The following is a 25,159-nucleotide window of genomic DNA, read 5'->3' as shown; positions in this document are numbered from 1 at the left end:
GACGTTTGGAAGCACACTAGCTTTCGGAGCGACGCTCCTTCATCAGGTGATCTTTTGCTTCAAGTTTTGTCTTATGATCATGTCCCTGATGGAGCGCTGCTCCTTCATCAGGTAGCTGTGGGACAACATCATAAGACAAAACTTGAAGCAAAAGATCACCTGATGAAGGAGCGTCGCTCCGAAAGCTAGTGTGCTTCCAATTAAACCTGTTGGACTATAACCTGGTGTTGTGTGATTTTTAATCTTTTAAATGTTGTAATTGTACCAGCCTCCACCACTTCCTCTGGCAGCTCATTCCATACATGCACCACTCTCTGTGTGGAAAGGATATTTTTGAGGATGTTATAGGAAGGATATTATTGTGCTTAGAGAGGGTTCAGAAGAGATTAACCAGGATGTTGCTGGGAATGGAAGGTTTGAGTTATAACGAAAGGCTGGGACTTGTTTCACTGGAGGGCAGGAGGTTAAGGGGTGACCTTATAGAGGTTTATAAAATCACGACAGATATAGATAGGGTTAATGGTAGGTGTTTTTTTCCATAGGGTTGGGGATTGCAATACATATTTTTAAGGTGAGAGGAGAAAGGTTTAAAAAAGACATGAGGGGCAAATGTTTTACACAGATGGATGTTCGCGTGTAGAATGAACTTCTAGAGGAAGTGATGGATTTGGGACACTTAACTAAGTACATGAATAGGAAAGGTTTGGATAGATATGGGTCAGGAGCAGGCAGGTGGGACTGGCTTAGTTTGGGATTCTATTTAGCATGGACTGGTTGGACCGTGCAAAATGTCTGAGTGTACAAGTCAAAGCTGAAAGAACTGCAGATGCTGTAAATCCGAGACAAAACTGGAAATTGCTGGAAAAGTTCAGCAAGTCTGGCGGCCTCAGCGAAGAGAAATCAGTTAACATTTTGGGTTGAATGACCTTTCCTGACTGGACCCAAAACGTTCTCTCTGATTTCTCTCCTCAGATGCTGCCAGACTGTATAAGTCAAGATTGCAACCATAAATGCAAGAATCTGAAGCTCAGTTTGCAGACCAAACAGCTACCACTGCTTTACTTGAAGTATCTTTCAACCACTTTCTCTTTTCGGGAAGTTTGCTATCACCTCTGGGTTGGTATCACTGCACTGTCCATGGAGAGGGTTAATACACTATTGAACTTTGCCACAGTTGGTATTGATACAGAGCATCTGAAATGATGTGCTAACTGCCTTGCACCTATTTCAATACAACACTCAGTGATCTTATATCTATTAAATGTCAAAATTGTTTTAATCTAGTGGATGTTCAGGCAGGTATTGAATCAGTAGGAAGGGACTTGCTCAGGGAGGGTTAGCTACCATAGTGATGAAGGTGGGGCATCAACTAATTTACTAGCAGTATGGACACCAGGATGAGACATATTTGAGGACAAACGAGGTACACTGACTACTGGACAATCATTGTACAAAAGTGAAGAATAATTCAGAAGCGCTTAGTTGGTTGGTAATTGTCAGGCAGTTCTCTCTGGATTTGGAGCTTAGATGAATTCATGCATCTTTTGGTACTTAAGGTGAAACAACACATGTTAAAATGATTTAACAGCAACAACAAAGACCTAGCATAAAGATGTAGAGGATTGGTAGCTTAATATTCCTGGTTACAAGGCTCTTAGGAAAGGTAGGGAAGGCAAACAGGTTGGCCAGTTGCAGTATTGACTAAAGAAGCTATTGTAGCATTGCAGAGGGATTATAGACTTTATAGAATCCCTACAGTATGGAAACAGGACCTTCAGCTCAACAAGTCCACACTGACCCTCCGAAGATTAACCCACCCAGATCCATTCCTATTACTGTACATTTACCCCTGATTAGTGCACCTGACCCACACATCCCTGAACATTACAGTCAATTTCCAATGGCCATTTCACCAAATCTGCACATCTTTTGATTATGGGAGGAAACCCATGCAGACACGGGGAGAATGTGCAAACTCCGCACAGACAGTTGCCTAAGGGTGGAATTGAACCTGGATCCCTGGCGCTGTGAGGCAGCAGTACTGCCCAAAAGTTAATCGAGTCTATTTTAAAGTAATAAAGTCTACTTTGTTAGAATTAAGGAACAATAGAGGAGCTATTGATACTAAAGGCAACCAAATAGAGGAAACGTTCATATATGAACCCATAAATGTCACATCTGCTGAGCATTAGGGAAATGTAAACCGAGAGTTAAAATGAAAAGATGCAGTGCAAAATCTGATTATCCCTCAACAGGAAAGTAATTCTCTGGGTTATATCCCAGACTTTGGATACGGGTAAAAGACATATTTGTGTTTTACCTTTTCAGGAACACACAAGGTCAGGGATTAAAACATCCTGTAGCCCTAGTCTCAATGTATTGGAGGATTGATGCACTAGTGTGGACTCAGGGGCTGTGAAGGTCACATTTGAGGACAACCATTAGACAATCCTGTGCTGCAAGTAAAGAAAAATGCTCACAAACTCAGAGTGCTGGAAATCAGGTCAGCCACAAAGTCACCATTGAAAAGAGAGCAGGACAATAACCTGTCATGAACTTGCAGAGACAAGAATCTTGGAATCAGCTGCTTCACTCCCAGTGCCAGCATTATTAGTATCCAACTTAGTGGATGCAATGTTCCATTATCCACTCTTCACTGAACCCAGATTCATTCGTATGCCTTTTTAACGGTTATCTTTATCCTCAATTCACATTTTTACTCTGTCTGTGGTGTTTCATTATCTTTTCTCATGTTTTGTACTCAATGATGTGGAGCAGCCAGTGTTGGGCTGGGGTGGACAAAGTTAAAAATCACACAACACCAGGTTATAGGCCAACAGGTTTATTTGGAAGTACAGACTTTCGGAGCACTGCTCCTTCATCAGGTATTTAGTGGGCAGGTTCACAGGACACAGAGTCTATAGAACATAGAAGAATACAGCGCAGTACAGGCCCTTCGGCCCTCGATGTTGCGCCGATCCAAGCCCACCTAACCTACATTAGCCCACTATCCTCCATATGCCTAGCCAATGCCCGCTTAAATGCCCATAATGAGGGAGAGTCCACCACTGCTACTGGCAGAGCATTCCATGAACTCACAACTCGCTGAGTAAAGAATCTACCCCTAACATCTGTCCTATACCTACCCCCCCTTAATTTAAAGCTATGCCCCCTTGTAATAGCTGACTCCATACGTGGAAAAAGATTCTCACTGTCGACCCTATCTAAACCCCTAATCATCTTGTACACCTCTATCAAGTCACCCCTAAACCTTCTTTTCTCCAATGAAAACAACCCCAAGTGCCTCAGCCTTTCCTCATACGATCTTTCTACCATACCAGGCAACATCCTGGTAAACCTCCTCTGCACCCGTTCCAGTGCCTCCACATCCTTCCTATAGTATGGCGACCAAAACTGCACACAATACTCCAGATGCAGCCGCACCAGAGTCTTATACAACTGCAACATGACCTCAGTACTCCGGAACTCAATTCCTCTACCAATAAAAGCCAGTACGCCATATGCCTTCCTCACCGCACTATTTACCTGGGTGGCAACTTTCAAAGATCTGTGTACATGGACACCAAGATCCCTCTGCTCATCCACACTACCAAGTATCCGTCCATTAGCCCAGTACCCCATCTTTTTATTACTCTTACCAAAGTGAATCACCTCACACTTAGCTACATTGAACTCCATTTGCCACCTTTCTGCCCAGTTCTGCAGCTTATCTATATCCCGCTGTAACCTGCCACATCCTTCCTCACTGTCTACAACTCCTCCGACTTTCATATCATCCGCAAACTTGCTCACCCAACCTTCTAACCCCTCCTCCAGGTCATTTATAAAAATGACAAACAGCAATGGTCCCAAAACAGATCCTTGCGGAACACCGCTAGCGATGGCACTCCAAGATGATCCTTTGCCATCAACTACTACCCTCTGTCTTCTTCCAGCCAGCCAACTCCTAATCCAAACCTCCAACTCACCCTCAATGCCATACCTCCGTATTTTTTGCAGTAGTCTACCATGGGGAACCTTATCAAACGCCTTACTAAAATCCATATACACCACATCTACCGCTTTCCCCTCATCCACCTCCTTAGTCACCTTCTCAAAGAATTCAATAAGGTTTGTGAGGCACGACCTGCCCTTCACAAAACCATGCTGACTATCATTGATCACATTATTCCTATCCAGATGTTCATAAATCCTATCCCTTACAATTCTCTCTAAGATTTTGCCCACAACAGAAGTGAGACTCACTGGCCTATAGTTACTAGGGTTATCCCTACTCCCCTTCTTGAACAAGGGAACCACATTTGCTAGCCTCCAATCTTCTGGCACTACTCCTGTAGACAACGAGGACATAAAAATCAAGGCCAATGGCTCTGCAATCTCCTCCCTTGCTTCCCAGAGAATCCTAGGATAAATGCCATCAGGCCCAGGGGACTTATCTATTTTCACCCTTTCCAGAATTTCCAACACCTCTTCTCTACATACCTCAAAGCCATCCATTCTACTTAATTGTGACTCAGTACTCACATTGACAACAATGTCCTGTTCCTGATTGAATACTGACGAAAAGTATTCATTCAATGTCTCCCCAATCTCTTCAGCCTCCACACGCAACTTCCCACTACTATCCTTGACTGGACCTATTCCTACCCTAGTCATTCTTTTATTCCTGACATACCTATAGAAAGCCTTAGGGTTTTCCCTAATCCTACCAACTAAGGGCCTTTCATGTCCCCTCCTTGCTGCTCTTAGCTCTCTCTTCAGGTCCTTCCTGGCTACCTTATAACTCTCAATCGCCCCAATTGAACCTTCACGCCTCATCTTTACATAGGCCGCCCTCTTCCATTTAACAAGGGATTCCAATTCCTTATTAAACCACGGCTCCCTCACACGACCTTTCCTCCCTGCCTGACGGGTACATACTTATCAAGGACACTCAATAGTTGCTCCTTGAACAAGCTCCACATATCAATTACACCCTTGCCTTGAAGCTTACTTTTCCAAGCCACACATCCTAAGTCATGCCTCACCGCATCATAATTTCCCTGCCCCCAGCTATAACTCTTGCCCTGTAGTGCACACTTATCCCTCTCCATCACTAGAGTAAAAGTCACCGAATTGTGGTCACTGTCCCCAAAGTGCTCACCTACCTCTAATTCTAACACCTGGCCTGGTTCATTACCCAGAACCAAATCCAGTATGGCCTCACCTCTTGTTGGCCTATCTACATATTGTGTCAGGAAACCCTCCTACACACATTGGACAAACACTGACCCATCTAACGAACTTGAGCTATAGCTTTCCCAATCAATATCAGGAAAGTTAAAGTCCCCCATAATAGTAAAAGATCAAACTGTCATACAACTGACCTGATGTATTGAACAAACCTAGATTGCTGTTGTCTTTAATCACTTACAATGGGGGTGCAGGTTTACAGCGATCCAGGTTTGTTCAATACACCGCATCAGTTGTATGACATTTTGTTCTTTTACTATAGACTCTGTGTTCTCTGATCCTGCACCACTAGCTACCTGATGAAGGAGCAGTACTCTGAAAGTTTCTACTTCCAAATAAACCTGTTGGACTATAACCTGGTGTAGTGTGATTTTTAACTTTGTACTCCATAAGCTCACCCTTTTTATTAACATTAAGAAGCCCTAGTTAATTCAGCTCCTTTAAAAATGTAAATACATTTGGACTGGGAAAAAGTATCCATAACGTAAAGGATCCTTTTGATATTAACCCGAGTTTTGAGAAGATTTGTAGCTCAGGTTGAGGTTCCAGATGCTGGTTTGCTCACTGAGCTGGAAGGTTCGTTTTCAGACATTTTGTCACCATGCTAGTTAACATCTTCAGTGAGCCTCCAGATGGAGTGTTGGTGGTGTAGCCTGCTTTCTGTTTATGTGTTTGGGTTTCCTTGGGCTGGTGATGTCATTTCCTGTGGTGGTGTCATTTCCTGTTTTTGTTTCTCAGCGGGTGGTAAATGGAATCCAAGTCAATGTGTTTGTTGATAGAGTTCTGGTTGGGTCCAACCATAACGAGAGCTGTGGAACATTAGGAGAAAAGGACTGGGGAATGGCCAATGTAACAATGGCCATTTAAGAAGAAAGGAAAGTAGAAGACAGGAAATTATACGCTGTTGATAAGATTTCAGAGTCCTTTGTTAAGAATGAGATTGCAGAGTACTTAGAGCATTGTAAAGTAGGGCTGAGTCAGCATGACCTTGAAAAAGGAAGGTCAAGCCTGAGCACCTGTAAGAATTTTTGAGGAGGTAATGAGCAGGTTAGACAAAGGAGAGCCAGTTGGTGTGACTTATTGGGTTTTCCAGAAGGCTAAGTGTTGCACAGGAGGATGCTAAATAAGATAAGAGCCCATGGGGTTGGGGGAAAGGTACTAGTGTAGATGGAGGATTGGCTGACTGGCAGAAGCCAGAGAGTGGCGATAAAAGGGTCTTTTTGAGGATGGTAACTGGTGATGAGTCAGGTTCCACAGAGGACAGTGTATCCATGTGATACATGAATGAACTGGACGAAGCAGCAATGCCATCGGTTCCTACGTTTGCAGATGACACACAGGTGGAGGGGCAGGCAGTGTTGAGGAAGCGGGGAGGACGCAGAAGGAATTGGATAGAGTTGAAAAGTGGGCAGAGAAGTGGCTGATGCAATACAATGTGGAAATTGTGAGGTTATGCACTTTGCTAGGAAGAGTAGAGGCATAGACTATTTTCTAAATGGGGAAAAGTTTCAGAAATCTGAAGCATAAAGGGGCTTGGGAGTCCTAGTTCAGAATTCTGTTAAGGTTGAGATGGAAGTTCACTTGCAATGTGAAGGCAAATGCAATGTTAACATTCATTTCAAAAGGGCTAGAATGCAAGAGCAAAGATGGACTGCTGAGGAAATGTAAGGCTCTGCTCAGACTGCATTTGGAATATTGTGAGCAGTTTTGGGCCAAGCATCAGAGGAAGGATGTGCTGGCCTTGGAGGGGGTCCAGAGGAGGTTTGCAAGAATGATCCTGGGGATGAAAGGCTTATCATTTGAGGAGCAGTTGAGTACTCTGAGTCTGACAGAGCTTGTGGATGTAGAGAAGATGTTTCCACAAGTCAGAGAGACTGAAATCCATAGGTACAGCCTCAGTGAAGGGACAACCCTTTAGAACTGAGATGAGGACTTTCTTCAGCCAGAGGGTGGTGAATCTGTGGAACTCAATGGCACACACAGCTGTGGAGACCAGTCATTGTGTTTACAATGAAGATAGATAGGGGATCAAGGATATTGGGGAGAAGGCAGGAGAATGGGGCTGAGAAACATATTAGCCATGTTTGAATGGCGGAACAGACTCGATGGGCAGAACGGCCTCATTCTGCTCCTGTATCTTATGGTGACTGTGTCAGAATTGTACTCCTTTATGAAGGCCAGCCCACACTAGTGTGCATATGGACTGTGAACTGCATCCTCTCTTGAGAGCCTCTGTTTGTGAATACCCCGACTCTAAACAGCAAAGGCATTCTCTCGGCCACTCTTCTGATGGGTCAGTGAGGAAATTGGTCACCTGGTGTGAAAGCCAAATAGTCCGAACGGTTTCGGTGTCAGTGCTGTGCTGAGCAAGTTGGTCCCAGCTCAGATTGTTAGTGTACCAAGAAACAGAAACCTGAATCTGGGCAAGGTGACAGGGATGGGGAGCTGAACTGATTACTGAGGGGTGACCGGCATTGTAAAGTGGACCCTTTTGGAGGGAAGGTCATGCTCCACAGCCTGTTGACACTTACTGTCTAGCGGTCACATATAAAGAATAGCCATTGAGGTGAAGTTTTCCACTCTCCAAGTAATTTTCTCCTGCTATATATCCCCAGGGGCATGGAGTGCAGCCTGAGGAAAAACACTGTGAAAGTTGTGTTAGACGTAACAAATGCAATGCAGAAACCTCAGGGCTATTCTGTTCTCTGGTAATTCATACAATGGATGTCAACTGGCTTTGTTCTTCGTGTTTATTAAGTCATCTTGACCTCTCTCTGTAATTTATTCCCTTCTGATCTCTTCTGGACATCAGTTATAGTAATTTGATTTTTATTGTCTGTCTGAGCAAACCAATTCATCTAAACACAACATAACCAAATAAATGTGGGTGCATTGATATAGAGTGTACTTTGTGAACACTGCACTAAATTACAGACAGAAAACAGAATTAACTCTAGTGATCTGTGACGCGAATGGTGCGGTTATAAAGACAGGAGGAAGGATTGTACAATCAAGGGCTTGCAGTCTTTGTCATTTTCATTCATTGATTTGTTTGCAGTTACCGCAAGCAGCTTTCAGCATTCTGCATGGTGTGTGCTCATACAACGGTAGGAAACCGTGCTGGGGACTGAACAATTTGACCATCATTTGGTGCCATTTCAGTTCCCAGTCTTGACTTAGCAGACAACACTCTTACATCTGAATCGGAAGACCTGAGCGCATAGTCCAGGCTGACTCTCCACTGCAGCATTGAGGGATGTGCTGCTGTGTCAGAGGTCTCACCTTCTGGTTGAGATGTTAAATTGAGCCATTTGCTCTCTCAGGAGGGCATCAGCAAACCTGATAAGGCGCTGTAAATAAACGCTCGTCCTGTTGGCTTGGCCTGTACTTACCCTTCAGGCAACATTGATCAAACATATTAGCTGGTCCTGAATCTCAACGCTTATTTTGGGAGCTTACTCTGCACTAACTGTCAGTCAGTGCTCCCTTTTAAAATTTAGTGATCCCTTTTGAAGTTCATCATGTGGCTGCACACACGTGGTATTTGTCCCAGAACATTGCGCTGTCCAGGACGTTCCTGGTTGCTATGCGATCACAGCTGAACAGGAGCAGTGGCTCCATTGCATTCTGACAGTGGCTGTAAATTTCCGTCATTGTCCCATGATGTCCTGGCGCTGTGCTGCCATATAAATGTGAGTTGGTAACTTATAAGGCATTTAGTGGGTGTGGTTCAAGGTTATTCAGGTATAAGTGTGCCGGAACCACTTGTAAGGAATTGACATGAACTCAGACCAAGGTAAAGCCTGCTACTTGCTCTTTTCAAACTTCTTCACAGTGAGCTTTTGTGACAAGTGTGCTGTCACATTGCCAATATTTGCTAAATTATCCTTTCTTTCAGAATTTCCTGCTGCTGTAAGCTCTCTTCCCTCTTATAGAGTCAAACAGGTCAGAGGCCCTTCGGCCCATTGAATCTGCACCGACATAACTACCATTGAAACTACTGCAACTACCATTAGCTCTAATCCCAATTTCCTGCACATCTCCCGTATCCTTAAATGTTTGAAGCATTCATCCAAATATTGTTGAAAGATTGTAAGGTTTCTAGCTTCCACCACCTTCCCAGGCAGTGTATTCCAGATTCTCACCATCTGCCATCACTTCTCACCATTTCCTAAATCCGCGGAATCTCCTGCCCTTACCCTAAAGCTGTGCCCTCTCGTGACTGACCCCTCAACAAAGGGGAACAACTGCCGGCTATTCACCCTGTCCGTGCCCTTCATAATCTTATTCACCTCAATCGTGTCCCCCCTTAGCCCCCTTTGTTCGAAAGAAAACAATCCAAGCTTATCTAGTCTCTCCTTATAGCTCAGTTCCTCATCCCAGGCAACATCCTGGTGAACCTCCTCTGTATTCCCTCTGGGGCTATCACATCCTTCCTGTAGCGAGGAGACCAGAACTGCACACAGTACTCCAGTTGTGGTCAGGCCAAAGCTCTGTATAACTCTAATATCACCTTTCTCTTATACTCTATGCCATGAATGATGAAAGTAGGTGTCCTATATGCTGCCTTACCTATCCTATTCACATACTCTGCTGACTTCAGGGATCTGTGAATAATTACCCCAAGGTCCCTCTGTCCTTGAAGCTGCCCAGTGTCCTGCCATTCATTGAATACTCCCTCACCCTGATTCTTCTTCCAAAGTGCATCACCTCGCCCTTATTAGGGTTAAATACCATTTGTCACTGGTCTGCTGATCAGATCAATCCATCTATGTCTTCCTAAAGCGTACAACCATCTTCTTCACTAATAACCCATCTATCAATCTCGGTATTGCTTACAAACTTGCTTAACATTGCCTCCAGATTTTCATCTAAATCTGTTCTGTATATAACAAACAATAAGGATCCCAGTACTGATCCTTGTGGTACAGCCTTGGACATGCACTTCCAGTCACTCAAACAACCTTCTCCCATGACCCTTTTACTAAGCCAGCTTCTGATCCATCTCGCCAAGTTTCCCTCAATTCCATCTGCTTTAACCTTCTCAGTCAGTCACCCATGTGGGACTTTGTCAGAAGTTTTGCTAAAATCCATATAAGTGATGTTTCAGCTGAACTTCCCTCGTCCACACACCTCAAAGAAGATTCTAACAAATTTGTTAGAACCAAGACTGCAGCAACATTGCTCCTGCATCAGAGCAACCTGTGGGATTGATCGTTGATCCCTGCTGCATGACGTGGTGAGGAAATGGGGCCTGGATTTGTGCTCCATATCCGCAGGTTCAGGCAGCATTTTGTATCCGCCAGTGGCCTTCAGTTGGGCTCTCTGGCTGTCAGGTAATCCTCAGGGCCTTTAAAGGGCCTCTCATCGCTCCAGAGATGCAGCCCTCTGCCTGACAGAGTGAAGCAAATCCCGTCCCTGCTCCTGGGAGCACAGGTGGCCGTTTTCAGCCTCATCATGCACTTGTCATTTCCGGCACGATGGAAGGAAACAACCTTCGCCCCTCACACAGTGGGCCTCTGTCTCAGTCTCTTACTCTCCGTGAAGCCTCAAATCGACACACTGCCGTCTCGGGAGCCCTCCCAATCAACTCCATCGGCTTTGAACTTCGAGACATACAGCTGTATAGCACGGAAACAGACCTTTCAGTCCAACCCTGGATTAGAGTGGTGCTGGAAAAGCACAGCAGGTCAAGCAGCATCCGAGGAGCAGGAAAATTGATGTTTCGGGCAAAAGCCCTTCATCAGGAGTAGAGGCAGGGGGCCTGCAGAGTGGCGAGATAAATGGGAGTGGGGTCGGGTTGGGGAGAAAGTAGCATACAGCTTTGCAGGCCCCCTGCCTCCATTCCTGATGAAGGGCTTTTGCCCGAAACATCGATTTTCCTGCTTCTCAGATGCTGCCTGACCTGCTGTTCCAGCATCTGCAGTCCTTGTTTTTACCTTTTCAGTCCAACCCATCCATCCTGACCAGATATCTTAAACTAATCTAGTCCCATTTGCAGCACTTGGCCCATATCCCTTTAAACCCTACCTACTCATATACCCATCCAGATGCCTTTTAAATGCTGTTATTGTACCAGCGTCCACCACTTCCTTTGGCAGCTCATTCCATACACGCACCACCCTCTGCATGAAACCGTTGCCCTTTAGGTCTCTTTTACATCTTTCCCCTCTCACCCTAAACCTGTATCCTCTAGATTTGGATTCCCCTAACCTAGGGAAAAGACCTTGGCTATTCACCCTATCCATTGGCCACCTTCCCACCCAAGCTGGCCTTTATTGAAATCTTCAACTCCCCACTACCTCCCCAGCTCCAGGCAAAACCAGACAACATACCGGATATAGTAGTCCATTGTGTTCCCATCACCCCAGCCCGAGATAAAACCAGGGTGCTGTTGACTATTGATGATCCCCCTCCACTCTGCATTCCACCTGTTCCTTCAGTGCTTTATCACAAGTTGCCCCATTATCCTGTCTATCCCAGCACTCTGCCTCCAATCCCCACTATTGCGTTCCCTAGTTTTTCTTTCATAGTAATGACCCCTGCTAACCCTCCCCCCCCCCCCACCCACCTCTCAACTTTTAGTGGAAGGATCCCTAGAACTGACTGTTGCTGAGCACCCCCACCACCCTGACTGACTGAAACAGCCAGCCCCGAACGCTGACAGATGAGACTCAGGTGAGCCTCTGTGTAGATACCTGACTACCTTCCAGACACTCCTCAGACTGGCTGCACTGGGCTCGCAGGACTGAGTGTAGCCAACTCCCCGGATGGTAGTGAAATGGACTCCCTTAATCTGACTGCCCACGTGACTGAATGATTGTGTCCAAGTCCCTGGACTGGTATCAGACGATGTCCTTGATGTACTGTGTGGGATCCCCGCAGGCTGTTACCCCTTCACCTGCCTGAAAACACCTCCCCTCCGGCTTTGCAACCTGGCCATTTGGTTGAGGCGCGCACAGTGTGTTTGCTGCATAAGCACATGGCGTGGGTGTGAGAGTGGCACTGTGAAGTAACATCTCCTGATGGTAAACACAGGAACTGCTGGAGAAACTCAGCAGGTCTGGCAGCATCTGTAGAGAGAAACATCAATGTTTTGGGCGCAGTGATCTGGATATATAGTACACTGTAATAAGCACAAAGTGAGTGAGCTCTAAGAGAGTAAGTGAGCACTCTTGAGATGTGGTCTGGTCTGACCCATGAGGTAGCTGTCTTGCCCCTGAGGACAGAGTGCCCTGGCAGCAGTGTTACAGAGAGGTGCCAGTGTGCCCCAAGGTGCAGCATTGAAATGGAGAACCGTACTGCCTTGGGGATGTGCCATGAAGTGTTTTGGATGCCAAGGTCTATGTGTAAGGGTGTGAGTAGTTACTGTCCATGATGTGTGCCCTGAGATATTGGTTTTGGTGCCCATGATGGATGTTGGCAAGAGCAAGCGGCGAGCTGGAATTCCCCGGATAATTGCATCGACTTTCATGTTGGGAATTGCTGTCTAGTTTCTTTGCAGGCTGGGAATGATGCATATTAATGAGGTAAGTTAAGGAGATGTTAATGCAAGCTAACTGATGTAAATAGGCTTCTTGCTGCTCAATAGTGAAAATTTTGTCTGATCGGGTTGGAAAATGGAATTTCTGTCTTTGATGTTCAGGAAGTTAGGAGGGAAATTTGGCTGTCTGGATATAGAAATGGCTGGCTGAAAGAAGACAGTGAGTGGTAGTGAATGGAAAGTGTTCTGCCTGGAGGTTGGTGACCAGACATCTCCTGCAGGGATCTGTTCTTGGGTCTCTGCTCTATAATTTTTATAAATGACTTGGATGAAGAAGTGGAAGGGTGGCTCAGTAAGTTTGTCGATGACAAATGTCAGTGGTGTTGTAGGTAGTGTCGAGGGCTGTTGTGGGCCACAAGACATTGACAGGATGCAGAGCTGGGCTGAGAAGTGGCAAATAGAGTTCAACCTGGATAAATGCCGAGTGATTCGTTTTGACTGGGTGAATTTGAATGCTGAATACAGGGTTAAAGTCAGGATTCTTGGCAGTGTGGAGGAACAGCAGGATCTTGGGGTACACGTACATAGATCCCTCAAAGTTGCCATCCAAGTTGATAGAGTTGTTAAGAAGGCGTATGGTGTGTTGGCTTTCATTAACATGGGGATTGAATTTAAGAACCATGAGATTATGCTGCAGTTCTATAAAATCCTGGTTAGACCACGCTTGGAATAATGTGTCCTGTTCTGATCGTCTCATTATAGGAAGGATGTAGATGCTTTAGAGAGGGTGCAGAGGAGATTAACAGGATGCTGCCTGGATTGGAGGGCTTGTCTTATGAAGAGAGGTTGAGTGATCTCGGGCTTTTCACACTGGAGAGAAGAAGGAGAGAGGTGACTTGATAGAGGTGTACAAGGTAATGAGAGGCATAGTCAGAGTAGATAGCCAGAGACTTTTCCCCAGGGCAGAAATGGCTGTCACAAGGGGGTCATAATTTTAAGGTGACTGGAGGAAGGTAATGGGGAGATGACAGAGGCAGGTTCTTTATACAGTGTGGTGCCAGCATGAAATTCACTGCCAGCAGTGGTAGTAGAGTCAGAGGCATGAGGGAGATTTAAGTGACTGCTGGACAAGAACATGATGACAGTAAATTGAGGAGTGTGTCGGTTAGATTGATCTTAGATGAAGATAAATGTTCTGCTCGACATCGTGGGCTGAAGGGCCTGTAGTGTTCCATGTTGAGAGGTTCCTTGCTGGCTATCTAATTGATTTTTCCCAACTTTCACACCAATGAACACCACTCAGAGCAGATTGTGGAGTTCAAATCCAGACTTGTTAATTTAATTTAAAACATGCCTGGATATGAGCCCATGTCCAGGAGATGTCAGGAGCAGGTGGGACTTGAACATGGATCTCCTGGCCAGGAGGTAGGGACATTACCACTACACTACAAGAACACTTGGCCAGATGGTGAAATTTGAAATCAATTTTAAAAAAATGATGGGGTTAAAAGCTAGCCTAACGGCAATCATTCACCCATTATCAATTGTCCTAAATCCTCTCCTGTTAGATTAGATTACATTACAGTGTAGAAACAGGCCCTTCGGCCCAACAAGTCCACACCGACCCGCCGAAGCGAAACCCACCCATACCCCTACATTTACCCCTTACCTAACACTACGGGCAATTTAGCATGGCCAATTCACCTGACCCTGCACATCTTTTGGACTGTGGGAGGAAACCGGAGCACCCGGAGGAAACCCACGCAGACACGGGGAGAACGTGCAAACTCCACACAGTCAGTCGCCTGAGGCGGGAAATGAACCCGGGTCTCAGGCGCTGTGAGGCAGCAGTGCTAACCACTGTGCCACCGTGCCGCCCACAAAGACTCAGGATGGGAGAGGAGTTATAAATGGAAGAGGAGAATTTGCAGGGAAGTTGTGTATCTGGAGACAAATCTATCTGGGCTTTAATCAATAGCGCTCTGGGATAGGAAAGGAGAGTGAAGGTACAAATTCAACTACAAAGATACTGATTTAATGATTTCTCACAACGGTGGCTCAGTGGTTAGCACTGCTGCCTCACAGCACCAGTGACCCGGGTTCAATTCCCGCCTCGGGCAACTGTCTGTGTGGAGTTTGCACTTCTCGTTTCCTCCGGGTGCTCCTGTTTCCTCCCACAGTCCAAAGATGTGCAGGTCAGGTGAATTGGCCATGCTAGATTGCCCGTAGTGTTAGGTGAAAGGGTAAATGTAGGGGAATGGGTCTGGGTGGGTTGCTCTTTGGAGGGTCGGTGTGAACTTGTTGGGCCGAAGGGCCTGTTTCCACACTGTAGGGAATCTAATCTAATCTAACCTAATTCCAGTGCAACACTCATTCTTAACAGTTGTCAGCAGAACGTTATGTATGATCTAAATGTAAAGGTACATTACTTGGTGGTTGTCAGTTGAATTTAATGAATGGGCTGAGAGTGAAAGTGCAGTGCTCTCTTGTGGCTAATAGATCTTAATGAATAATCCTCGAAAACAAAGTGATTGTTTCTTCTTGCGTTGCTGGCCCTACTTCCAGTGGTCATATTTAACTGCAGTGGCTTAGCACTGCGTCACATTCACAGAAAATTATCACAGAGGTTTTAAATATTGAAGAAATTGCCATCTCAGTGTGTAATTCTCTCCTGTTCTCTGGACACATTTTGCAAGAAGTGGGAAATACAGCAGTGTACCTAGAGGCAACTATTTATTCTGCACTTAGACTAACATTGATGCATAAAAGCTGGATAGGCAGCTGACAAAGGAGGGGGAAAGTAATCTTCAGCAGCAGGTTTTAACAGCCTCCTGTTATCAGCATGCTCAATGGAAATGAGTACGGGAAGCCTTGCTTCATTTGGAAGTTGTTCTTATAAGGTGTATGGCAAAGCCATTACCTTAACTGTGTTCTCTTTGTCTGTCTAGTAGCCTTAATGTTTGTGTGCTGAGTTTGTCCACCTTCAGGCCAGGGCAATATGGAGGCAGCTCTGCACTGTCAGAGGTGCCACGTTATGGCCTCTGTGTCATATCAAGGTGGATGCAGAGGATCCCCTGGCAGGATTATGAAAAACAGCAATGAAGTTTTCTCTGGTGTCTCAGCAAATAGTTATCCCTCAATCATCATTACTAAATCCAGGAGTATCTGGCTGCTTTCTCAGTGCTGACTGTGGGACCCTGCTGGACACAAATTGGTTTATGCTTCCTATATCTTAGTAGTGACCATGCAAACTGCTTCATTGTCCTCACATGAGGATCACTGTCATTCTGACAATATTCTTTGTATTATTTTGAATTGGACAGCAGTCATCTGCACCTACAAAACAGTAACTCCTAATGGAGACGCAGTCTTGTACAGCCTCAGGTCTTAGGAGTCTCTGTAACCTCAAACTCATGTTGTTCTTGCGTTTCATGGGAAGAGAAATGCACTCATAATCACATTCTGCCACACCTAAGGCCGTTGTATGGATCTGCACACAGGTTTGACCTCTTCCCCTTGTATTAGGTAACCTTACTTAAAGGTCTGGTGAGGTGCATTCATAGAAGTCCCACACACTTCTCCACCCACAAATACAAATGTAACTCATAAGGTATAAAGTTTGTCACAAAATACAGAAATCAGGAAATGCTGGACATATGCAGCAGGTAAGGCAGTACAGAGAGAAAGAGTTGAAATTTCATGTCACACTCCACAGGGTATATTGTAGAAAATTACAGACTGAGAATGCTGAGGTTACTTAGCTATGGAGGGAGACATAACCTGAAATATTGACTCTTTCATTCCTGCTGCCTGACTTGCTGAGCATTATCAGTGTCCTGTGTAGTTTTTGACAATGTTCCCTACTGCCAACTGCACTCTACACTCTGACCCTACACTTCAGTTGGTTGCAATTTCCACCCTCTCTTACCCCCAGTCTTTGTGGTTGGCCATGGCTTGCTGTTTGTTTACAGTGAATCCCAGTATCCAGCTCTCACAGGGAGGGAGTAGCATTCCTCCACACATCCCAGGGAACATAGGCAGTTTTCCGAGCCGTGCCCCCTGCCAGTGCTGCTCCCTACTGGGAGCATTGGATTGCAGTCGGGAATTCTGCATGTTGTATGGAAGCATGTTTTTTTAAAATGTACTGATTCGGTGAGGAGGTAATTTTGTGATGGAGGGACTGGAGTGCAGAGCGCTACCAAGAACATTATTTAATTCGAAAACTTCGTTCATTTGGGTTTCAGTCATTTATGGGCTTTTTGAAAAGGGGTCATGTTTGACAGTTTGATGTCACTGGGTAACTCAGTGTCTCTTTAACATTTCAACTAAAAAATAAACAACACAGGTTCCAGTATGAACAGGATTGAGCCAGTGACATTACCTTCTCATTGAAGATAACTGAATGCTATTTGAACTAATAGCATCCTGCATCATATTTTGATTGTAAATGTGTAACACACATTAAAGTACGTGGGAGATATCTAATGCTAAACTGTTTTATCAATAGGACAGAGAGCTGGGAGCAGAGGAAATTGAAGGTAAACATTTCAGTTTTTTTATTAACTTATGCCGTGACTAAGAACCATTCTCCAGGAAACCCTGACTATATATTTCATTAACAACCAAAGACAATGAAAGTGGTTTGCAAATCATCACAGACACATTTGGTGGTTTCCCTTTACAGGGTATCTTTCAGCTTTCACATGGACAAGGTGTGGTTTTTATAACCCAGATACCAGATATCCCTGAATTAGCTGTTTTCATGTGAGGGAATGACGTTAAATTAGAAATCATGCCTAACAAGTTTGACAGTACAGACTTGATGGGCTGAAGGGCCTCTTGCTCCTGCTCCTCAGATGCTGCCTGACCTGCTGTGCTTTTCCAGCGCCGCACATTTTGACTCTGATCTCCAGCATCTGCAGTCCTCACTTTCTCCCGAAGGGCCTGTTCTGTACTATATGATTTTATGAAAAGTGTTCAGAACCCTTGCACCTGGAAATGGCAGTGTTGGTATGAACCACTCTCATTTTTGGCTAACTGTTCCAATATTTCATTATCAGAAGAAATTGTTACTGTCTGCATAATTTTAACATGTTTTTTAAAATTTACTAATTGATGTCATAGAACCTTACATGACTGATTGAGGCCATTCAGCCCATTCTGTCTCCTTAAAAGAATTTGTTTCATTGTCCTTACTCCCTCTGCTCTCCACTCACTCCCCTGCAGTGTTTCCCATTTCATGAGTTTAGTCGATTCCCTTTTGAAAATTGGGTGCTCTTCAGAGGGTCGGTGAGATCTCAAAGGGCCAAATGGCCTTCTGTCACACTGTAGGGATTCTATAATTGTACAGGCCTGTTAGCTTTACATCTGTTATTGTGGTGACATTAATGTTCATTATAAAGAATGTAGTAGCAGAGCATTTAGAAATATATAATACATTCAAGCAGAATCAGCGTGGCTTCTTGAAGAGGAAATCATGCCTGACAAATGTATTAGAGTCTTTTTGAGGAGGCAATAAGCAGGATAGATAAAAGGGACCCAGTAGGTGTCATACATTTGGTTTTCCAAAAGACATTTGATAATGTTCCCCAAAAAAGAGCTCATGGTATTGGGGCTAGTATATTAGCCTGGACAGAGGATTGGCTAACCAATAGAAGACAGAGGTAAAGGGGCCATTTTCAGGCTGGCACTGTAACTAGTGGAGTTCTACTGGGATCAGAGCTGGGGCCACATTACTTAAATATATATTAATAACTTGGGTGAGGGAACTATAGCCAAGTTTGAAGATGACATAACAATAATTGGGAAGGCAGGTAATGAGGATGGCACAAAAAATCTACATGGGGAGATGGACAGGTTGAGTGAGTGGGTGTAAATTATTGTTTTTAAAATTGTACACAATATTTCAGGTGTGGTCTCGTCAAGGCCCTGTACAATTGCAGCAAGATATCCCTGTTCCTGTACTTTAATCCTCTCAGTATAAAGACCATCACACCATTTACTGCCTTCACCACCTGCTGCACCTGCAATGCTCACTTTATGTGACTGCTGTACAAGGACACCCAGGTCTCATTGACCTAGCCTTTACCCAATATATCATCACTCGAATAATAATCTGCCTTCCTGTTTTTGCTACTAAAGTGGATAGCCTCCCATTTATCTGCACATTAAGTCTGCATCCTCCTCATAGTTCACCCTCCCACCCAGCCTGGTATTGACTGCAGACTTGGAGATATTACATTTAATTCCCTCAGCAAAATCATTAATATATATTGTGAATAGTGAGAGTTCACAGTAGCTGGTTGCCACTCAGACGAAAAGACCTGTTTATTTCTACTGTTTGTTTCCTGACATCCAATTCTCTGGCCGTGTCAGTCCATCATTCCCAATCCCATGCACTTTAATTTTACATGTTAATCTCGTACGTGGGACTTTTATCATACGCCTTCCTAAAGTCCAAGTAAACCACATCCACTGGCTCCCCCGATCAACTCTACTAATTACTTCTTCGAAAATGTCCAGTAGATTTGGTCAGCATGATTTCATTTTCATAGTCATACAGCATGAAAACAGACCTTTTGGTCCAACCAGTCCGTGCTAGCCATGTTCCCAAACTAAACTAGTTCCACCTGCCTATGCCTGGCTCCTATTCTTCCAAAACTTTGCTATTCGTGAACTTATCCAAATGTCTTTTCAACATTATAACTGTACCTGCATCTACCACTTTCTTTGGTAGTTCATTCCACACACACACACACCACTCTCTGTTTAAATAAAAATGTTGCCCTTCATATCCTTTTTAAATCTTTCTCCTCTCACCTTAACATATGCCCATAGTTTTGAACCACCTCCCACTCTAGAGAAAAGACCCTTGTCATTCACCTTATCTACATCCCTCATGATTTTATAAACTTTGACAAGGTCACCTCTCAGCCTCCAGTGCTGCAGTGTAAAAAAGTCTCAATCTATTTTTCTATCTCAAACACTCCATTCCCAGCAGCATCCCAGTAAATCTTTTTCTGTACCCTCCGCGGTTTAATTTTCGTAAATCCATGGAGACTCAGTCTTAAGCTGCCAGTGTTTTCCAGTGCTGTTATTAAAAGTTGATAGTGGCCTCTAGCATTTTCCACACTGCTGTTATCAGGCTAACCCAGTCTATGATTCCGTTTTCTGTCTACCTCCCTTTTCTAAATAGAGTCATAGAGATGTACAGCACGGAAACAGGCCCTGCGGTCCAACATGTCCATGCCGATCAGATATCCCAACCCAATCTAGTCCCACCTGCCAGCACCCAGCCCATATCCCTCCAAACCCTTCCTATTCATATACCCATCCAAATGCCTCTTAAATGTTGTAATTGTATTAGACTCTACCATTTCCTCTGGCAGCTCATTCCAAACATGTACCACTCTCTGCATGAAAAGGTTGCCCCTTAGGTCTTTTTTATATCTTTCCCCTCTCACCCTAAATCTATGCCTTCTAGTTCTGGACTCCACCACCCCAGGGAAAAGATTTTATCTAAACACCTTCTTCACTATCCTATCTACCTGTGACTTCACTTTCAAGGAGCTATGAACCTGCACTCCAAGGTCTCTTTGTTCAGCAACACTCCCTGTGTATAAGTCCTGCTATGATTTGCTTTCCTAAAGTGCAGCACCTCTCATTTATCTGAATTAAACTCCCTCTGCCACTTCTCAGCCCATTGGCCTATCTGATCAAGATCCTGTTGTAATCTGAGGTAAACCTCTTCGCTGTCCTCTACACCTCCAATTTTGGTGTCATCTGCAGACTTACTAACGATACCTCTTATGCTCACATCCAAATAATTTACATAAATGACAAAACGTAGTGGACCTAGCACCGATCCTTGTGGCACTCCACTGGTCACAAGCCTCCAGTCTGAAAAACAATCTTCCACCACCACCCTCTGTCTTCTACCTTTGAGCCAGTTCTGTATCCAGATGGCTAGTTCTCCCTGTATTCTGTGAGATCTAATCTTGCTAATGAGTCTCCCATGGGGAACACGGTGGCACAGTAATTAGCACTGCTGCCTCACAGCGCCAGAGATCCGCGTTCAATTCCCACCTCAGGCGACTGACTGTGTGGAGTTTGCACATTCTCCCCGTGTCTGCGTGGGTTTCCTCCGGGTGCTCCGGTTTCCTCCCACAGTCCAAAGATGTGCAGGTCAGGTGAATTGGCCATGCTAAATTGCCAGTAGTGTTAGGTAAGGGGTAGATGTAGGGGTATGGGTGGGTTGCGCTTCGGCGGGTCGGTGTGGACTTGTTGGGCCGAAGGGCCTGTTTCCACACTGTAAGTAATCTAATCTAAAAGTAATCTAATCTAATCTAACCTTGTCAAACGCCTTACTGAAGTCCATATAGATCACATCTACCGCGCTGACCTCATCAATCCTCTTTGTTACTTCTTCAAAAAACTCAATCAAGTTTGTGAGACATGATTTCCCACGCACAAAGCCAGGTTGACTATCCCTAATCAGTCCTTGCCTTTCCAAATACATGTACATCCTGTCCCTCAGGATTCCCTCCAACAACCTGCCCACCACCGACATCAGGTTCACTGGTCTATAGTTCCCTGGCTTGTCCTTACCACCCTTCTTAAATAGTGGCACCATGTTAGCCAACCTCCAGTCTTCCAGCACCTCACCTGTGACTATAGATGATACAAATGTCTCAGCAAGAGGCCCAGCAATCACTTCCCTAGCTTCCAACCGAGTTCTAGGATACACAAATAATTGTCAGATATCTTCTGCAATCTGTTTATTTCACTTTCCTGCTCAGTCATGTGTTCCAGGGTCCTACTTCTCATTTTTCACACCTTCCATGCCCCGTCACCTGTCTGTTACGGTCCCTGTCACCTGACTGAATCTGTCTGTTACAAGTGTGTATATCACATACTGAATGAATTGGAATGATAGCTACACAGTTCACAATGCAAGCCCCACCTTCATAAGTTGCACAAACTTCTGGTACATTGCCCTGACTCTTTGCTCAATAGTTCTTCAGTTCTAAGAGCACATGCCTCAACAAAGGGCTACCTAACGTTCGAATGTGGGAGCGCATATATAAGCTGGGGCTTGTCAGTACAGTGAAAGTGTTGGGATATGCAGAATCTCAGTAAGGGGTGGCTGAACCTAATTTGTATGGTCCAACTTCACAGAACAGACACAGTGTGTCAGGAATGCAGAAGATTGTTGTGTAACTCCCCCCTCTCCTTTAGCTCAATGACTGTAGCCACAGATCTCCAGACCTAATACCTGGAATTCTCTCGCTCAATATCTCCACCACCCTCCTGTTCTCAACTCCCATCGATGGGACTAACCTTTTAGATCCTTGATTCATTATAGATCTTGTGTCTGTGAAGTGCCTGGAGATATTTTCCTACAGTGTGGGTGGTATTTGAAGGCAAGTTGTTGTTGGTCGCATTAATTTAATACTCATGGGAGACCTGATTTGTTTTATCAAAGGACATTTCTTTATGGTCAAATTGCTGTCTGTTGGCAGAGCTGAGAGACGCATTCAAAGAGTTTGATAAGGACAAGGATGGATTCATTGGCTGTAAAGACCTGGGTAACTGTATGCGGACGATGGGCTATATGCCGACAGAAATGGAGCTGATCGAACTCTCCCAGCAAATCAACATGAACTGTAAGTTGAGACTTTGTGATGATCTAAATAGACTTGGTTGCAATTATGCTACCTTTCGAACATTGAAATCTGAAGCACAGCAGATGAACAACTTGAGAAAATTTCATCTCATCTGAAGGTCAGATGAATGTAATGGAGTTGAAACAGCATCTGTGTAGATCAGGTACAAAGTAAAGGGAAGTGCTGTTGGCATTAATGTTGGTAATGGAGCAATGCTGTGGGATTCTGGTCCAGTGTATTGGCCATGCTATAGAACAGATCCATGCCACTCAAGTGACTGTGGTACAGGAAGTGCCCGACTTACTTGGGAACCGACCTCCGGCTTCTCATTTTTTAAAATTATTTTTAAGAATCTCAGTTGCCTGCAATGTTTCGTCCTAACGAACGGTCGGACTAATTTGCCCGAATCTGTTCCGACTTACACACACATTTGGCTTACAAGCAGCAGAAAAAATGGAACCCATTTGTAACCTGGGATACTTCCTGTCCATGCCAACAATGCCATGGTTAGGTGCTTCTAAACATAAACCAGCTTTTCTGAACTGTGTCCAGTCTTTCCCTCTCAACAGCCTCCCTAAGCTATCCTCCCCAGTATTTAATGTGAGAGATTGGATATCAAGCATTACTGGGTTACTGTTATATTTTGATGGATTGTCTTTAAAGAGCTAGGAACTGATTACAGGTGTCCCCCAACTTTTTGAACGCCACTTCATTTTTACAAAAGTCCCCATATTGGTACTTAGTTTATCGAATCCAAAGAGGATTTTTGCTTTCATGATAATCAGTAATTTTTTTGCCATAAAAGTCATGCATCTTCGCTTTACGTCATTTGCAGCTTACAAAAGGTTTCCTGGGAACACTCTACCTTTGGATAGTGGGGGAATATCTGCAGTCACAAACCAGTTGTATGCATAAGTGTTCCAGGGGATCATGTTCATGGCTGCAGAGGAGAGTCAGGATGTGTGTCCTAAGGCAGTCTTCCTACCAGGCAATTGCATGGCAATTTGGATTAAAGGCATTTGAACCTTAACCTTTCCGAGCCTAAAGTGTGACTGTTTCCAACACCCGAGAATCACATAGCATAACAGGCAGCAAGGCCTCGTCAAATCCTGTCAAGCCCCAACCTGTGAACGAGCAAACCAAAAACCGTTCGATTCCCGCTTAAGACTCAGTAGAGACAAAAACAAAACTGCAGATACTGGCATCCAAAGTCGAAAGGCAGGAGTCTGGAAGAACACAGTAAGCCAGGCAGCATCCTGTAAGGGTCACACCCGATACATTGACTTCTCCAGCTCCTGATGCTGCCTGGCTTGCTGTGCTCTTCCAGCCTCCTGCATATCTACTTAAGCCTCAGTAAGCGCAGAGTGATTTCAACTGACATTGTGTTCCCTCCATGACTGGCATCGCCAAACCTGACATATCTCATTGATGCCAAGTCCTGGTGACCTCTACAACATCATGGCACAGGTACAAGCTGGTTGTACTGAATGGCCAAGGGTGGGAAGTTGTTCGGCACAACGCCATATGCCTGTCCCCCAGTCTCCTCAAGCAGGAACGTTTACACTGAATGTAGTGGGAAGTTTAATACCTGGAATAATTGAGTGCAGTTTAACCAAGGAAGGATGATTTGGCTATGGGGGGATTTCAATGAAAGTTTTCCAGATTGATCCATGGAGTGGCCAAACTAACATATGAAGAAAGACTGGATTGCTTAGGACTGTATTCACTAGAGCTTAGAAGAATTGGTGGGGGAGTGGGGAAGTCTCTGAAAAACCTATAAAATTCTAACAGGACTAGACAGCAAGGATGTTTCTGATGCTCCAGAACCAGGAATCATGGCATAGGGGGAGGGCCATTCAGGATTGAGGTGAGAAATATCTTTGCCCACAGAGATGGGAGCCTGTGGAATTCTCTGTCACTGAAAGTGTTTGGGGCCAAAACATAGAAGGAATTGGATAAAGTTCTTAGTTGGATGATTGGCCATGATCATGTTGAATGGGGGAGCTGGCTGGAAGGGCTTACTGCTTCTGTTTTCTATCTTTCTGTATTTTAATGTTTCTAATGAAATGACGACTAAAAATAAACATTGCAGCTAAGTGGAATCAAGTGTTGGGTCTTACAGCCTGTGTTCTTTCAGACACAGAAGACTAATGCAGTTGAGCAGGTTACTTCAATTCCAGGTCACCCCTGACACATACAGTTTATTCAGCACTAACTCAGCTTAACAACTGACACTTCAAACAATCCTTTGCAGTTCAGATATTTCACTGTTAAATCTGCTGCCCCCTGGAAAGTTTGTTATTGATCTGTTTCATTGATGTAATCCCAGCCAATGATTAAATGCTCTGTCTTTTAAAGGTTAGGCCACATTTGATTAAACAGTGCATTTGTGACTTTGTTAAAAATACAGTTCTCAGATTTCAATCCACTACATTAAGGAACAGACAGTGTCCTTCCATAGCAGCCTAGTTATTATGTGGGTGTTTAATATGTAACTTGTCTCATTAAGCTGATACCTAGCATTACAGATCCCACAATCTCACAGGGGATCCCATAGAGTCAGACAGCACGGAAACAGACCCTTAAGTCCAACCAGACCATAATCCCAAACTAAACTAGTCCCACCTGCCTGCGCTTGGCCTAAATCCCTCCAAACTTTTCCTATTTATGTACTCATCTAAATGTTTTTTAAATGTTACCCACATCCACCACTTGCTCCGGAAGTTTGTTCCACGAACAAACCATTATTTTTTACCCA

At 44.5% G+C, this 25,159-nt stretch overlaps 1 protein-coding gene across 6 annotated transcripts in view; it reads left to right on the top strand.

The window, feature by feature from the left end:
- Nucleotides 1-25,159, top strand: part of cabp1a (calcium binding protein 1a) — a 189,593-nt gene that overhangs the window by 79,714 nt on the left and 84,720 nt on the right. For all 6 annotated transcript variants that reach the window (XM_088000134.1, XM_088000135.1, XM_088000133.1 and 3 more), the window contains 2 exons: nt 17,244-17,274; nt 22,258-22,401. In XM_088000134.1, the coding sequence (XP_087856260.1) occupies nt 17,244-17,274; nt 22,258-22,401 (175 nt within the window). The remainder of the gene's footprint in view (nt 1-17,243; nt 17,275-22,257; nt 22,402-25,159) is intronic.

The sequence above is a fragment of the Chiloscyllium plagiosum genome, unplaced genomic scaffold (assembly GCF_037043375.1).
Source record: "Chiloscyllium plagiosum isolate Xiang-an unplaced genomic scaffold, Cpla_swu_hap1 HiC_scaffold_24, whole genome shotgun sequence".
Lineage (NCBI taxonomy): Eukaryota > Metazoa > Chordata > Chondrichthyes > Orectolobiformes > Hemiscylliidae > Chiloscyllium > Chiloscyllium plagiosum.
Note: the sequence above shows the minus strand (reverse complement) of the source record. Positions and strands in the feature narration are given on the sequence as shown.